At 34.9% G+C, this 17,226-nt stretch overlaps 1 protein-coding gene across 2 annotated transcripts; it reads left to right on the top strand.

The window, feature by feature from the left end:
- The first annotated feature begins 459 nt into the window (after positions 1–459).
- Positions 460–15,567, top strand: LOC120283012 (DNA-dependent metalloprotease dvc-1-like). Of its 2 annotated transcripts, none has more exons than XM_039289835.1 (7): positions 460–707; positions 12,741–12,899; positions 13,058–13,124; positions 13,212–13,292; positions 13,398–13,516; positions 14,396–14,475; positions 14,688–15,567. In XM_039289835.1, the coding sequence occupies exons 1-7, from the start codon at positions 565–567 to the stop codon at positions 15,281–15,283; spliced, it is 1,245 nt and encodes a 414-aa protein (XP_039145769.1). In that variant the 5' UTR covers positions 460–564; the 3' UTR covers positions 15,284–15,567. The 2 variants fall into 2 exon arrangements, with proteins under 2 accessions (XP_039145769.1, XP_039145768.1); XM_039289834.1 differs by having other exon boundaries at positions 13,055–13,124.
- Positions 15,568–17,226: the final 1,659 nt, after the last annotated feature.

Here is a 17,226-nt window from a genome sequence, read left to right as displayed (position 1 = left end):
CTCTGTCATCTTCTTTTGTATCATGGATATTTGATTAAATATAAAAAAGTACAAGAATATACCTTGTACAAAAAGTACAATAACTTTATTGAAAAAGCTTTAAAAAATAGCTTTCCCAAGACATTCTCTTGCTTACCACATTCTAAAATATTTCTATAAAAACATCATACACATCAATAAAAAGAATAACATAAACAGACAAATCTCATCATATATATATATATACATATACATTAATGTAAGTAAATAAAAAAAATGATAATTTCATTAGACTACCTGGAGCCAAAAAAGGAAAACAAAAAAGCAATTATTATTATTCCAACCTCCCCAAATGTCAGAGTCCATTGGTTTTCTGTTTCCATAAATAGCCACTTAAAAACGAATCTATATTATTTATTTATTTATTTATTTATAAAATTTTAAATTATTTTATAATTCCTTTAGCTAATTCCAGAAAATCTTAAAAGCAGTTCTTTGGTCTGCTTTCCAAGTGACGCCCTCTTTCTCTTTCGTACTCTTCTGCTTCTTCTTCTCAACCCTGTGAATCGAAAGGGACGAGGGTCCATGGCGGCCATGGACGTGGATGAGGTCGATGTGCTTGATCCTCATGCGGACATCTACGCTCTATTCTGCTATTATGATTCTCTCTACTTCGATGAATCGCTTGGCGCTTGCTCTGTCTCCTGGAGCTCTTCACGCATGACCAGGTATCTGGAAACCCATTTATTTTTCCTCTCTTTTTCTCTTGATTTTCTTTGCTTGATTCAGGAGTTTGTGTCTCTAGGTTTTTAGGTTTTCGAGTTTTGGAAATCGATTTCATCTTCTGGGATGTTAATAAGTAGAAAATCAAAGAAACATGAAGTGACTTTTTGAATATAGTGATTGTTGGCTTGCTATGTAAGTGGTGGGTGTGTTCAAGTGTCAATGTGAATTACTTATGATAAGAAGTTGATATGTTGAAGCATGAAGTGGAATTTGTTATGATGTAATAGTAGAGAAGTTCTATATTTCTTGAAGGCTCATGTTTCTGCATCTTGATTAGTGGATATCAACAGTTGTGTAAAGCATTTTGTTTCTATACACCTGAGCATTGACCAGGGGAGCCAGAGCATTTGAACTTTTTGAAGAATTCATTTTGCAATTCAGTTGGAATTTCAAGTGGAAGAAATATACAATGCTGACAGTCTAAGCTCCAAATCTGTTGCCATTCTTTTTCTGGGATTTTTGGGTATAAGAAAATGTTGCAAAAATAGTTGCATAAATTAGAAAAATAAGTGGTGTTATAGTGGGGGTCTTGTTGTAAAATAGCTATGAGAAATATGATATGTTGTAGTTCTAGTTGAGTAGTTTTTGTTAAATAGGCTTAATATCTTATTTGTAGCATGCTAAAGTGTGTAAGTGTTGCTTCTTGATTAACCTTTCTAAACTTGTGCAAAATCTTAATCCTGTTAGCTATTTAAGCCGTCTGTATTCTTCTGAGTTGTATTCCTAGAAACTTCAATATTTTTATGTTTTGGTTCAAGCCTTAATCTTTCACAATGACTAGCTTTAAACCTTAGTTTGCTTGCAACTCATCTAGATTAAACATATTTAATAACAACTATCAGTTAAGTGACTCCTAAATCGACATGCTTTTGTAACGTGCTACCCCTTTTTTAATTTCTTCTAAGAACAAGGAATTGACAAATAATTAGTAATGATTGGTTGTTGATTAGTTTTCCTAACAAATGACCTAATGGTATAGGATTGGTTTTTGCATCATATGCCTAGACCTAATATATTTTGCTCACTAGTCACTTGCCTAGATATCATTCATGTGGTGATCTGCCAAGCTAGCCCATTGGAACTATATAGCAGTATCTTAAGAAAATGTTGGGATTCGGTCATATATTTTCTAGACTCAACTCTCAAGATTGAGATGTCTCCAATAATCTCCATTATCTAGGTTCCCATGGGTTATTGGCTTTAATTAGATGTGAGGGCCACAACTTTGACTAGACATGGTACCCTACAGCATGTGTTGATTGAAGCACATCAACTTTGGTTTTAACTGAGGACACTGACTTGACTTTGTCTCGTCTGGATATATAATCATGTGGCAAATAAATGATAAGATGAGAAAAGGTGAAGTGAAGCAGTGAGCAGTCCTATGTAGAAGCAGAACAAGATCTGCATAGCAAATGGCTAACATTTCTATAATCGGATAATAAGCAGTGCTTTATACCTTAAGTTTCTATTTTAGGATATGGGTGTAAGAGAGTGTGTGTGTATGTGTGTGCACACACTAACAGTGTTACTCTCCTTTGATTGTCCGCCATTTGTGTTAGTAGACCTCTGATAAACTTACCAGAACTTTGGTTAGATGTTTATTGGATGGAAATTGAAAATGTCTAACACTAAACTAGCAAACAGAAAAACAATAGAAATAGGAAAACTTTAATAAGTTTTGTACTTTTATCTTGCTTACAAAGAAAACAAATGGAAAAATTTAATAAGTTCTTAAATGTCAAATAATTGAATAATTAAAACATTGAATCAGTTCATATCTAGCTACAATCTCATAAAATATATTACTATAACTCAATTAAAACATTACTCACACCTGTAAAAATTATGAGTTGAGTTTAGCATTGCGATAACAAACTTTTGCAATTTAGAACACTCATTTGCATAAGAATCCCATTAATTTTCCTGAAGCTTCATGTCTTTTGCTAACTTTGTATCTTCAATGCCAAACAGCCCTTTTGTAACCTAAATAACTCAACTTGCAATTGATCTTTCACCTTCCTTTTATAACAAAATCCATTTTCTTTATGCAAATATAAAGCCCAATTATGCTATTGGCAGTAACACTAAAATCAAGACTATAATGCTATTGCAGGTTCATATAATAAGCTGCAAGATGCACCTATGGAAAATATGCTCATATCTACAAGTAATTTAGCATAAAATTTCTAAAAGTGCAAAGTTGGTATTCATTAAATTAAGAATATAGCTTTTCTTGACATCTTTGAATTTAACTTAAATCGACTCCTTCGCTTGATCCATTTGTCATATATAAAACCCCATGGCGGGGTTCTCATCTGAATCAACCAATTGAGGCATCTTAATGAGAGGATAGGTTGCCTTCAGACATGTTTTGGCATCCTTCCAAAATCTACTATCTAGAATAAAATGGCATGTGTTTTTAAGTCTTTGGATATTGGGGAGTGTTGGATTTCAAGAGATAAGACGGATGAAGTTGGAATTTTGGAGCAAAAGCTGGATTTTTTTTTAAAATTATTTTCACTCTTTCACTAAGTGGTAGGAAGGCCTTTATTTAGAGAAGAATGAAACATGTCATTTACAAATTGTTTGTCGGTGAGTTGATATTGCCAGCTTGGTTTTTTCTTTTAATTGTTTTCAAGGTTCCATTGAGCTGCAAACAGACCTTAATAAACTAAATATGACATGTATCATTTATCATTGGTTAATGGCCAGTTATGGGGGAAATCCTAAAATGTCAGTTTTGCTTTTCTAACAAATTAACTCATGATTTTAATGATTTTAAATAGTTAACTCAGAAGCTTAAGCTTTTTTAACCTATATGCCAGTTTGGGACTGATTGAAATCGGTCCCTATATGCATACATGTTTAAAATATAAATGTTGTTTTTGTCAATCTTTTGTCTAATAGCTGAAGCAACACATTAGTTTCAATGATTCATATTTGTTCTTTTGACAAACTTAGCACTCGGCCCCATATCTCTTCGTGTTTTTCTGCATCACTTCTGGAATTCTAGTAACTCTCTTGAAGAGCCAAGCATGTTCACTTGTGGGTGAAGCATGAAATTCATGCCAGGAACGGATGAATAAGAGGTGAACCTTTCACAAAGACCGACCTACCCCTATTGTCTTGGACTAATCATTAAGCTTGTTCCAATGCCCAAGCTTACTCTTTGGACGCGGTAATAATTGCTAACATAAGCCTTGAGCCTTTTGTCTCACTGCATTTCTTCATTTAATGCGCCATATCTTCTAATTATGGTTTGGGTACCAACAAAACTAATAAATCCCCTGTTAGATTTTATATTTTGGTACTAGTGGGCCTTATATGGGCCCTAAGCCTTACACCAAAAAGTCTCAAGACTTAGTGGCTCAACCTCTATACTTATATATAAACCCATTACACTTCTATCACACAACCGATGTAGTACTATATTTCCAACATCCCTTTTTCTAGATGGTGGACCGTCTACCTTTTTGTTTTAAAGCTTATACTAACAATTAAATCAAGCCCCATGGGTTTGGCTTGTCTTTTCTTCTGCTCAAGGTTCCATAGGCCATTGATGCATGAGAAAATTTAGGCTCTTTTGATTTGTTTATGTTGTGGACGAGTGCTTCATTAAAAAATTCTTCTTCTAAACTGCTGGCACTGCTGTCATATATATATATATATATGTTTTATATGCTGCCTTTTGCTTAGTTCTTGCAGATGCCCTGGTTTAAATATCATACAAGTCACTCTTTCTACAACCACATGGTTCTAAGTCCTACCTACGATGAGTTAATTTCTACCTCAAATTGTTTTGTTCAACTTGAGAGTGACCAGTACTGGAATTGTCATCATTACCTGCTTTAGTTGTTCAACTTTGGAGTGACTAGTACTGGAAATGGGCTAAATAGGTTAGGAAGATAGGTTTAAAATCCCCTAAATGGAGTAATAGAACCAATTACTTAAATGGAGGGATTAAGTTAGAAAGTTTCCATGGTAAGGAGTGATTTAGTTTCCTATTAATAGAAATACTATACAATACTGTGTAGTATTAATTCATTTATCTTGCGAAGACTTTAGAATTTTCTCTTCCATCTCATATTTTGGCTTTATTTTACTACATGGCATAGAGCTTTGGGATATTTTTTGGGATTTCTTTTTCCTTAAGCGGCTTTTGTTGTTATGTGTTTATGCCTTTCTTTGAGTATTGTTTCATGCCACATTCCTGTTTTAATTGCTGCGAATTTCCTTCCTTCATGGCAACCTTTGGCTACCATCACTAGTTAGAGTGCATAATCAAATTTTGTTTAGAAAATTGGAGATTTGCAAAATGTTTGGTCCTTTACTGGCTTAATGGAAAAACACTATCTCCAATGATTTCAATTTGTTTGCACATCACATATCTCAGCAACAAAGGAATATTTAGCCACTTTATCGGAACAAGATCGACAAAAGATGACCCGATATTTGGAGTATGGGATAAGATGGTTTCCATGGTAATATCTTGGCTTCATAGATTTTATAATTAGTGGTCCCGTGCATGTGTTTGGCTATACCAAAGGATTTTGGACGTTATTCATCGTGCATATTTGAAGACCTACAATGCTGCTCTAGTGTATGGGGTTAAGGTCAAATTTGTAGCCACTAAACAAGGAAAGCAATTTGTCATAGAGTATGCAAACTTACTCCAAAGTCGTAGCGATAACTTGATCATTATTGAGTTTTTGAGATGAAATGGCTTGAGGATGTTGCCATCTTGAAGAATTTAATTGAAAAATATTATGTCTATGATTTTTTGGTTAGGGTGAATCTTGGATTTGATTAGGATTCAAATCCTTAGCAAGAAAGACACACCGTTTTTAGAAAGACAATTTCATTGATTTGAGGAGAAGAATGCCGAAGAAGTGTTATGTTCGAAATACAAACCATGGTTGGATTAGCCCTTGTAGCAAAAATCGATCATCAAAAGAAAGGAACGAGTAATTTGCCCTAACAACACCTGAGTAGAGAATACTAGTAGAAGGAGAGCATATGATAATCTTTGGTGCACTTATCGCAATAAACTGATGCACACAAAAACGAAGTGTTGGTAGTCAAATGGTAGCCACCAAGTTGAGAATGGGGAAACCATGGGGGGCAACAAAGGCCTCGAAGAACAACCCCAAACTGAATAAAATTCTGCAACAGGTGGTTCAACAGTGAAGAAATTGAGAGCTTGTTGGGGTTACCTGAAAAGCCTTTTGGAGCTTTATTTTTTTGGCTCTTTCAGGTAAACTTTCATTTCCTCGTTACGTGAATGCCTCAAACATTATATGCAAACTCTTGGATAATAAAGATCATATGAACCCTTACATCTCAACTTTTTCTCACATATACACCATACATGGGTAACAAAAAAATTATAGTGGTCAAAGGCTTTTTAACTATTATTGCAGGGTTCAAAGATATATATATATATATATCATATCTACTCTTATCTTTAAAAATGTACTCCATGTACCGTACTAAGGATTCGGCTTAATGAGTCTTTTTACTTTTTATAGTGGGAACATCAAGTCCAAAACCTGACGGGGTTAACTTTACAGTTTGTTTTTGGTGACGTGGCATTTTCTGGATTTAAATATTATAAAAAAATTAAAAAAGAGTAAAAATAATTAAAAAGAACTTTAGTTTTGGGTTTGGATCTAGAAACTCGGATCTGAACTGAAACTCCACTCAATCTTACCTTCATCTTTATCCTCCTTTTCCTTTTCCTTATCCCTTCTATAGTAACCATAACAGTATAGTTAAAAAAATTTCATCCACTCAAATAGACCTTAAACTCAACATGAAAAAACCTTTAATTTACACCAAAAATCTATAGGGAGGCGTAAACTTTTATCCAAGGAAAAGGAAATTCAACAATGATTCATAACTTTACCATAAGATAAAAACTAAGAAACACAATGTTTATCACCAAAACAAATAAAATGCATGGATTATATACCAATCATCCACACTTATTGAAGAATATGCATACATTATATTTAAAAGACTACATAAACCAAAGCTAGCTTCCAAATGGACTTGAAGTTCATATAATACAAATGAATTAATCAATATCATGCTAACATTTTCTATACATTTCAACAAAGATGAACTTCCTTAAAGGCACTGGCCAATATAACTTAATCAAAGTTGATTTAGCGAGGGTTGACAGAGAAGACACCTTCATTGTCATCCACGGTCATCATTCAATGTACACAACAAGCAATGAAGTAAGGGAGGCTCTAACGAGGAAGAGATTGCTAGAAAGCTTGGAACCACTCTTGGTGTATTACAATGTTACCCTTGCACTATGAGGTTATGTCCACAAGTATGAGAGGTTGTGCCTCTTGAAAAACTACACCTGTGTCTATTACTCTTCAAATTCTACAGCTTGGGGAGCTTCAATCCATGTAGTGCTTTGAATGGTAGGCAAGATTAGCTCCAATTTGGGAGCCAAGGCTTGACCTTCTAGATGTCCCTATTTTCCCTCAGTCAGAACGACCAATGTACGATGGTGGTGAATTCGGGCATAGTAAGCTTGTTGCCACAAGGGAGAAGTTAACATTCACATATATTTGTAACCATGGCAGAGCAATGCATGATGTGGTAGGGTTGCTACTCTTATTGTGACTGGTTTCGCAAGAGGGCTGAGGAGGAAGAGGAGGTGCTGATGATGATGGATGGATGTTGCGGCTGTGGGTTCTCGGAATGGGTTCGTAGGGGTTAGGGTTCCGCTGACAGTTATGTAAAGGGGACGAGGAAGAGAAGGAGAAGGAATGTGAGGGTGAATGGAGCTTTGGTTCGGCTTGTTTTGATTCGGCCTGAAACTCAAGTTCTTTTTAATTATTTATTTATTTTTTAAATTAATAATAATATTTAAATTCGAAAAACCCTATGTCACCAAAAACAAATGTCAAAGTTAACTCCTTATTAGGTTTTAGACTCATTATTCCAAATCCTTAGCGCGAGGATCAAAAGGGAAGAGTGAGAAAAGTAGAGGAATTATTTTGGGTATAATACCTACATGAAACTCTCATCCTATTCAGTTAATTGATAGACATATGGGGTCCTAGTATACTAAATGTTTCTGGGGCTTGTTTGTTTGTATCCTTGATTGAAGATTTCATTGGAGTTACGTGGCTCTTCCTTCTTAAACAAAATATGATATTAGCATTGTTCTACCTAATTTCTCTTAGTGGTTCAAAACCAATTTGTGGTAAACCTAAAAGGCTTTAGGCCAGACAATATTAGAGAGTACTTTAACCAAATTTTGTCACCTTATTTTCAATCACATAGCATTATTCATGATTTATCATATATTAATATATTAAAACAAAACGAGGTAGTTGAAATGAAAAATGGGCATCTCACTCACACCACCTGGGGAATTACTTTTTCAAAGGTATGCTTTGAAGTCTTATTCGAGAGATATTGTTCTTATTGCCATGTACATGATAAAGAGACTTTTCTCACATGTGTTCGATAACAAGTCCTATAAAGATCTTCAATAGTTTTTATTATCGCTTTAGATTCCCTAATGACCTCACACTAAGGGTGTTTGGGTGTTTTGCCTATGTCTATGTCACAACCATCATAGAGGTGAGCTAGAACCCCGAGCTATCAAATGTATCTTTCTTGGTCACTCATCTACTCAAAAACTATACAAGTGTTATAACCCTTTATCCCAAAAATTTTATGTCTGCAAATTTCATCGTCACCAAAACTATATGTTTTTTGCTCCAAGACCTACCTTTAGGAAGGATCTCAATGATGAAAAATGATACTTGTGAGTACTTTGAATCATTTATAACCTTTGATCTTCCTTATGATCCTGCCCGTGCTGATAAACCTAAGTCATTTAAGCTCGTAATATCTAAGTCACCCAATCCTACCCACTGAACCCGAGTCATCTTTTGTCCTTGCTGAACCCGAGGCATCTTTTGTCCTTGCTAGTGTTGCTCACAATGTTCACGGTTCTCTCAGTTGTATTCAAGGTGTTCCAAAATTGGCATAGATCTAAGAATTCGACTTAGACCCTGGGAATAAGATTATAGTAAGATTTGACCCATCTATGTACACACAAGCTATTGAAGCATCTGCTAACTCAACAGATGACCACGACCTTCTCCTCGCTGTTAGAAATGTATTACAGAGTGCACTAAACGGTTACTCTATCCATTATCTCACAATGTCTCTCTTAAGCATTTCTTGTTAACCCACAAAAAAGTTCATTGTGAGCTTAAATATCATTGATAGCTTTGGCATGCCCAACATTGTTTCTAAGTTGTTGCCTAAAAAAGGGATGGAAGGGTGCTATGAGAGAGGAGATTTGTGCACTAGTAAAGAATAAAATAAGGGAGATTGTTCAAAAGCTAAAAGGAACAAAAAAGAAACATTGTTGATAGCGAAGGACTTTTACACTGAAATACAAGGCTAATGGATCTCTTGAGAGGCATCAAGCACTGTGGGTCTCGCCAAAAGGCACTCTTAGACTTATGGGGTTGATTATTAGGAGATTCTTTTGTAACAGTGCAAATCTAAGAGTGGATTAATCTAGGGCATTAGGATTATTACTATAACATGTTTGCTTATCAAAATACCAACATCGGCAGAAATAGTCCATGTTATTATGGAGTTAAAACCGTAAAAAAAGAGGAATAGTGTACTTACTAACAGTAATCATTCCATTACATAGTCATTTTTTAAACAACCCTAACAAAAACAATTGAAATAGTTCAGTTCTAAAATGTGGAAGACAATTTCAGCCATTAGTAACATCAAACATATAAGGAAAAAATATGACCCTTTCAGCACATCCCTTTATCATCACTAGCATCCAATCTTGCATCATCAATCAAGTCCTTAGAGGGCTGAGTAACAAGAAATACCGTGTAACTTTTCAAATGAATAGAAATAAAGTCATATCGCATGCACTATGCTTAACCTACTTAGCTTACGTCTGATCTGCTTATTCTTATTGCTCAACCATCTTGACATAGTATATCTCAATTGTGCTCTAAGCACACATCCCAAAAACTCAGTCTCACAATGCTTGATTGGTGGATATTAATGCGGGTCTTTTCCTAAAGTAAAGAGCCATAATTAAGGAAGATAAACATGCATCCATAGACCTGACAACAGGACATATGTGCAAGTTATGGACAACATGCCTTTAACTGGGGCCATGTGCAACTCCGGCAGTGAAGATAACTTATAAAACATGAGTTGCATAGCCTGAGAATTTAAAACTGGGGCAAGCCATTAGACATTAATGTGCCTGTAACTGAAATTCCTTGTTGACATAACATATGTTAATGCATGAATGGTTATCTTAATTTTTGTATTACGTGCTTTGATGATACAACAAGGAGAGAATAGAATGTAACATATAGACATAATCTTGAAGCACAGAATCATTTTAGTAATAAAATACAAAAGCATCCATCACATGAAAAGCCACTTACAATCTTCTTACAACTATTAGAAGCAAGAGAAGTAACTACTTTCTAGTCTGGTAGATCATAGTGATTGGAAGTGTTGAGAGAGAAGCATGAATTGAGGCAAAGATTAGTTAAAGAGTTCCAGATAAAAAATAAGGAAAACTGAAGTACTTTCTTGGTATTGAGATGGCATATTCTACACAGGGATCGTCATATTCTAGCAAAAGTATGTGGTTGATTTATTGATTGAAACAAGGAAGATTAGTTGTAAGTCAGTGTTCCTTAATGGATCCAAACCATAAAGTTAGGAAAAGCTTAATAAGAACCAGCTATTTATAAAAGAATGTACCAGAGGTTAGTTTGGTGGACTCATATACCTTGTTCATACTCAACCAGACATAGCATACACAGTAAGCAAGATCAGTCAATTCATGTATGATCCAAGAGAACCTCATCTTCAAGCGGGTTACAAGGTGTACATTACTTGAAAGGCAATCCAAGAAAAGGAATATTGTTTAAGAGGAATGATACTCTACTCTAGAAGCTAACATCGACACTGATTATGCAAGTTTTTTAGTGGATAGAAGATCAACAACTATGTCAGTATAGTAGTCTAACAACGTGGAGCAAGAAGCTGACTGTGGTGGTAATGTTATTTGAAGAAGTAGAACTCGGGCTATTGCATATGGATTGATTGAGCTATAATGGCCGAAGATTGTCCTAGATGACTTGAGATTCAATTGGGAAGGTTTTATGAAGCTCTATTGTGACAACAAGCCCATTGTCAATATTGCTCATACAAAGAATATTGAGATTCATAGACATTTTATAAAAGAAAAATTAAAGGAGGGATTAGTGTGTATGCCCTATTTTCCATTAGAGCATCAATTAGTTGATGTTCTAACTAAATGGCTGAACAGTTTAAGTTTACATGATCTTGTATTCAAGCCGGGGATGAAAGACATCTATTTCTCAGCTTTAGGGGGAGTGTTGAGGTGTGAATGAGCTGTAAATTGTGAACATGGGCTAAATAGGTTTAGAAAATTGGGTTGAAATCCTCCAAATGGAGAGAGAGAACCGGTTCCTTAAATAAGGAGATTCACTTAGAAAGTTTTCAGGTTTAGGAGTGATTTAGTTTCCTATTAGGAGTGATTTGGTTCCTATTTTCCTTTTGTAAATTAATATATAATATTGTGTAGTATCAATACATATGTGGTGAAAGAATTCACAATTCTCTTTCCCATCTCATACTTTTGCTTTATATTTTTGCTTTGTTTATTCATTTATTTATTTTGTTTTGTTTTACTGTACTTCGCTCGATGCTTTATACATTGTTTGATATTTTGTCTTTTTAAGTCGTTGGCCAAATTATTGAATTCCTATATGCATGATTTAAAATGTTTCAGCATGCCTTTCTATGCCCTTACGGTATCATAAGTTTAAGTCATGACAAATATAATGGAAATATGACATCAATCTTATCACCTGAACTTCGAAACTGTCATTGGTGAAATTATCCTAGTTTCTGAGTGACGCATGACTTACGAATGCGGTCCAAACTTATTGTTATGGACCTATGGTTGTAGAATAGATATTTTAACAGAGAAAGTTATAATACTGCACCAATATCTATAATAAAATATGCTGCTTTTGGGCCTAGGTACTAAAGTCATTCTTTTGAGTTGGATTCATGAATAGATTAAGCGTAAATGAACTATTAGATGTCTATTCTTCTAGTATTTGAATATCTTTTCAATTTTTTCTTTCATTTGTAAAATTTTATGTGTTTCTCTCTTCACTAAGACATTTCTCCTAGGTTCTGCACATTATATTCTTGCTGAAATTTCTTTTTGTATTGGATATATTTAAATATTTATTTACTAGAGGTATATCTTGAATACGCTTGGGCTTATTGTAATGCCCTTCCCTCAATTCTGTTTATTTGCAAGAAAACTTGTAATTGTGGACAATTACCTGAAAACTTTTTCTTATTGCGCCTTGGCGAAAGAGAACTCTGTCATCAAACACCCCAAACTCTAACTAAAATAAAGTTTTAACCCTAAACTTAGCGAAGATTTTTACCATAATGTGATGAGCAAGCATAAATAAGCTTTTAAATTTATATTGCTCAATTACATATTGTAAGATTAATTACTTTATTACATACAATTTTGGAGAATTTCATATTTGTATAGTGTTTTGTAGGGACTGGACCTTTCTACTTGTCTTTGTTGAAAAATGATTTTGTCCCCAAAGCTGTACAATTTTAATGTAACAGTGCTGGAATTTTCTGTTTTCTTATGATTGCTTGAACAGTACCTTTGTTTTGGTTGAAAATGTGGATAAACTACTTGAATTAAGAACAGTACATGTTGTACAACAGCTTGTGTCACTATGCACTAAATGTATTTGTTAATAAAGTCAGTAGACTTGTTTTTATTAATTTTTTTTAATTTGATCAAGTAAATTTCTGCTAGCATATTATTTTCAATAATGTAAGTTTCTAGGGCTTAAATGCAGATGTGCAGGTGTTTGTCGCTATCTGCCAGGGGGAGGGTGTGAAATACATCTTTCTGAGCCCTTGTTGAAATTCCGCTCAACTGCTGATGTAAAAAATACATTATTGCATGAGATGATACATGCCTTTCTGTGGATCAAACATAATAACAAGGATCATAGGTAATAAATAGGTTGTGTTACGCGGAGTAATGGTTTAATTTCCTTTGATTTACTCATTTGAGGAACTTTCTGAAATTGAGTACCTGTACCATATTAGCTGTTAATAATTATATTTATCTTCTATTACTATTGCCAAAATCCTTACTGTGATCAAGCAGTCAACATGGACCGGGTTTCCAGGCTTTGATGAATAAAATTAACTCAAGCTCATTGATAGATCATCAGGTTTGTTGATGCTGATTTATATGCAGATTAAATTTTCAGTGTTGGGTTTATCTTACTTATCTGTTTTTTTTATTCTTTTATAATCAGAAACCAGCTTGTGGCTACAATATCACCATCTACCATCAATTTCACAATGAAGTTGACAGCTACAGACTTCATCATTGGATTGTAATATAGCATGCATCATTGTCATCAATTAAGCAAGAGCAGCTAATTGTGGTTAGTTTTAGATATCCACGCGATAACCTTATAAATGTTTGTTTTGTTGTCCAGTGTGAAGGTTGTGGGGATTTGATCAAGAGGGCAATCAACAGAGAACCATCAGCAGGTGATTGCATGGAGCGCTTCCGTGAAAATGGATCGTGCGGAAATACTTCATGTCATTGGCATAAGTAAGATCTCTTGTAAAGTAATATTGTTGGATATCTTTTGTCCTGCATTTTGTATTAAGCAATGCAGACCCGAAGATGTAACACAACATTCATGTAGATTGTTACCTCTAGAATTAGCATTTGCCTAATTATTTGGATGAATTTGAAATCATCCTATAAGAAATTAGGGCACTAAGTCATAGTTGGCAAGCTATCTTTGTAGTAGTTAATTTAAAATATTCTTGCCTTTGTACTAATAACTATAAGCTATGGAATGCCTCAAATGTATCCTATCCCATGTAGCTACAATAGCATACCTTGTTGGCACTTCAACACAGTCTGAGTGCCAAATGATACGCAATTTGCTTGCTTATCAGCAATGTCTTAATCCTAGGAAGATGAAAGTATAGAATCATGCCTAATGCCATTGCATACCATCTGATGAATTGTGAAGCAGCATGAAAAAATAAACAAATTGGAAGCCTGTCAGATATGAGTTATGCATGTGCAGGAAATTGCTTCCTCCGCAAAGCTAATGTGTTTTACCTATATTGCCTCACACAACAACTTTTTTTCTGTTATGTCTTTGAGCAGGCCACTTGTTTCTTTTGCTGAGTGTCTTGTCTGTTGGACGAAATTAGTCACATTTGTAGGTCAATCTTTCACAATTTTTCCTGCTTTCTTCTGAAGCAATAAATTGACTTCTGAACAAATTATTTGATTTTGTTTTACTGTCTCCAAATGCCATGCCATTATCAACTATTATGTGTAAATCACCAGAAAGATGTCCCATATACTCCCGTCTGTTTCTATTAATGATGCGCTACCACCTTCAATATATGCAGCCTTCAAGTTTAAATCTATATGAAAGTAATGATGCTGTTGGGCTTGTTTCTGCAGCCACAAAATGGTATGTTCGGGTAGCTACAAGAAAATAGCAGAACCACCTGGATACAAGGGAAAGAGAAAGAGAGCAAAAGGCGAGTTATAAACTGAATGCTATTGTTCTTCTCTCTCTCTCTCTCTCTTTTGCCGGTTGAACTTCATCAAATATAAAAAGTGGTGATTATATTTCTTTGTTAACAACAATTTTATGCAAGAGTTACTTGCGCATAAGGAAGCATGTTAACTGTCAAAATTTGCTTTTAAATTCTCAGTTATTCATGAAGTACTTTTTCCTGATTCATTCCAGAACAAGAGCTGCCAGATAATAAGCTTAGTGGGCGTGGAGGCATTATTAACAAGCTGACCCAGAAATCACAGAGTAAAGCAGAAAGTAAAGCTCAGTGTAGTCTTGACAACATGAAATCACTGACCAGTTTCTTTCCATCGGCAAGCAATCGTCACACTGGCACTTCTTTACCTGAGGACTCGAAACTTGAGGCGCTGAAAGCTGTTGAGCCTAAGATGCAGACTCTTGCACTAGTTTCCCAGTTTCCTAAACGCCCAAGGACTGCACACTCCCAGAAAAGCAAATATGTGTGCAATAAGAGGAGAAAAGTCGATAAAGAAAAGGATAGATGCATTGTGTTCAGCAAGTGGTTGGGCTGGTTTGCAGACGAAGAAACTGATGAAGAAGTAGAGCCTTTGATAAACAAGAGAACAGAAAGAAGGAAAAAGCTAAAGCTGCTGGAGAATCAGAAAGGAAGACATGTGGAATCTCAGGCTTCAGATGCAACTCAAACTGCAAATTCGAGTACAAGTATTTTCCACGGGAATGAAGGGGAATTGATGGGGAATTATTTATTATATCACCAAAATGAAAATGGAGGACCTGTTGGATGTTAGAACCTGAGTAGTCTGGAATGAATTAGCTGCCGGTTTAGCAAGTAAACTTGAGACATCCAATGAAGGTGGTTTTTTTTTGCTGTTGGCTTAAAAATCATGGCTGCTTTATGGTTTTCATTTGCTAATCTGAGTTTATGTAACATTTTGAGTGTTGTGCATATGTTTGATGGTTATAGTGGTGATTGTAGTGGGAGGAAAGCAATGTAATTAGTAGTGGATCCATGTTTATCAATGTTAACCAGTCTAAGAAGATCAGTGTCTAGAGGATCCCCTTTTGTTTTTGAGATGGTGCTTGTTTATAATTGCTAATGAGTTATGACAACTTGTGTTTCTTCCTGGATGGATGTTTTCATCATGTACAAAGTGGGGCGATAAAGAAAAATGTAGTCAGGGTTTTTGGCTCATTATTTATTTTGAGTTTATTTTTCCTTGAATGTTCTGATGTTTGGTCATATCAACTATCACTCTAGATAAGCAAATTAAAATAAATGTTGTAAGTAATATGTTTTTTAAAATTGATATGTTTTGGTAATTTACTATTGTTGGAACTAGAAAATAGTCTGACATCAATTGATGTGAGAAAATAAAATGGGTTTATATATAGAGGTATTGGGGTTGAACCACTAAGACTTTGAGTTTTTTTTTGTGCAAGACTCTTAAGCTTATGTAACACCCCCAAATAAGGCCATTATTCAAAAACTAAGCATGGTATTAGAGAGACGGAAAAAAAAAAGAAAAAGATCATGGTAAAAATAGGTATAGTGGGACACAGTAGAAAAAAAAGAACCTATGAAGTTCCAGTGAAAGAGGAACATAAGGTAGTTAAATAGGACCTTTGAGATGCAGAGTGGTGTACAAGTCCTAGTTAAAAAATAGACCTCTAAGACACAAGTATAAGGTACTTGGTGTACAAGTCTGAGCAAGTTCAACTGACAAGAAAATACCCCAATTGAACTTGAGGGAGGGTGTTGGAATTAGAAAATATAATCCCACATCGGTTGATGTGAGTAAATGAAATAGGTTTATATATAGGTATGGGGGTTAAGCCCAATGTTGTCAAACCCGGACCGGCCCGGCCAATTCGACTGAAAAAACCGGGGATCGGCCATGATACTAGCCCGGTTACACCCTTTAACCCACATTTGAAATAACTCGGCTAAAAATGGATAACCCAGCCAGTTTACTCGGGAACCAAGTGACCTGACTTCCCGAATTGGGTTAAAAAATATTACTTTTTCAAAAAAAAAACGAGAATGAGAGGATTGAAGGTGAAGAACCGGAGAAGAAGTGAAAGAGAACCACCAACGAGCGGTGGAAGAAAGTGAGGAAAGAAATGAGAGAGAGAGAGAGAGAGAGAGAGAGAGAGAGAGAGAGAGGAGGGTTCACCTTCTAATTCCTTTTTCTAAGTCCAATGGGAGTTCATGTGCCTTTTTTTAATATATATATTTTATTTGGTTCAAAATTTAATAATAATATAGAAAACTAAAATTTTAAATATTAAATTAATTATATTTAGATATTTTAAAAGGAGAAAAGTTTATAAAATTAAAGTTTTAAATATGACATTTTACTAATTGTGTTTTTAATTATTATAATATAGGTTATATTATTTTTTATTATAATATATTTTTTAATATTTTATTATTGACCTCAGTTTGACCCGGTCGAACCCATTGACCCCTTACCCCTAGATTTGGCCGGATCTAGGGATGGCAAAAACCGAACCGACCCATTTCTTCCGACCTGATCCACCCTGACTTTGGGTGGGGCGGGGCGAGTTTGGTTTTTCCATGCCCGCCCCGCCCCGCTATTAATTTAACTTATTATGGTGTAAATATCAAAATGGTCCCTCTATTTTTCGTTTTCCGCCCTTTTAGTCCCTCTAATATAAAATCTGCCCTTTTGGTCCTTATATTTGAACATTTTCGTCCTTTAGTTGTAAA

Source organism: Dioscorea cayenensis, chromosome 18, assembly GCF_009730915.1.
Source record: "Dioscorea cayenensis subsp. rotundata cultivar TDr96_F1 chromosome 18, TDr96_F1_v2_PseudoChromosome.rev07_lg8_w22 25.fasta, whole genome shotgun sequence".
NCBI lineage: Eukaryota > Viridiplantae > Streptophyta > Magnoliopsida > Dioscoreales > Dioscoreaceae > Dioscorea > Dioscorea cayenensis.
The sequence above is the reverse complement of the archived record's forward strand: the minus strand, read 5'-3'. Positions and strand labels throughout refer to the sequence as shown.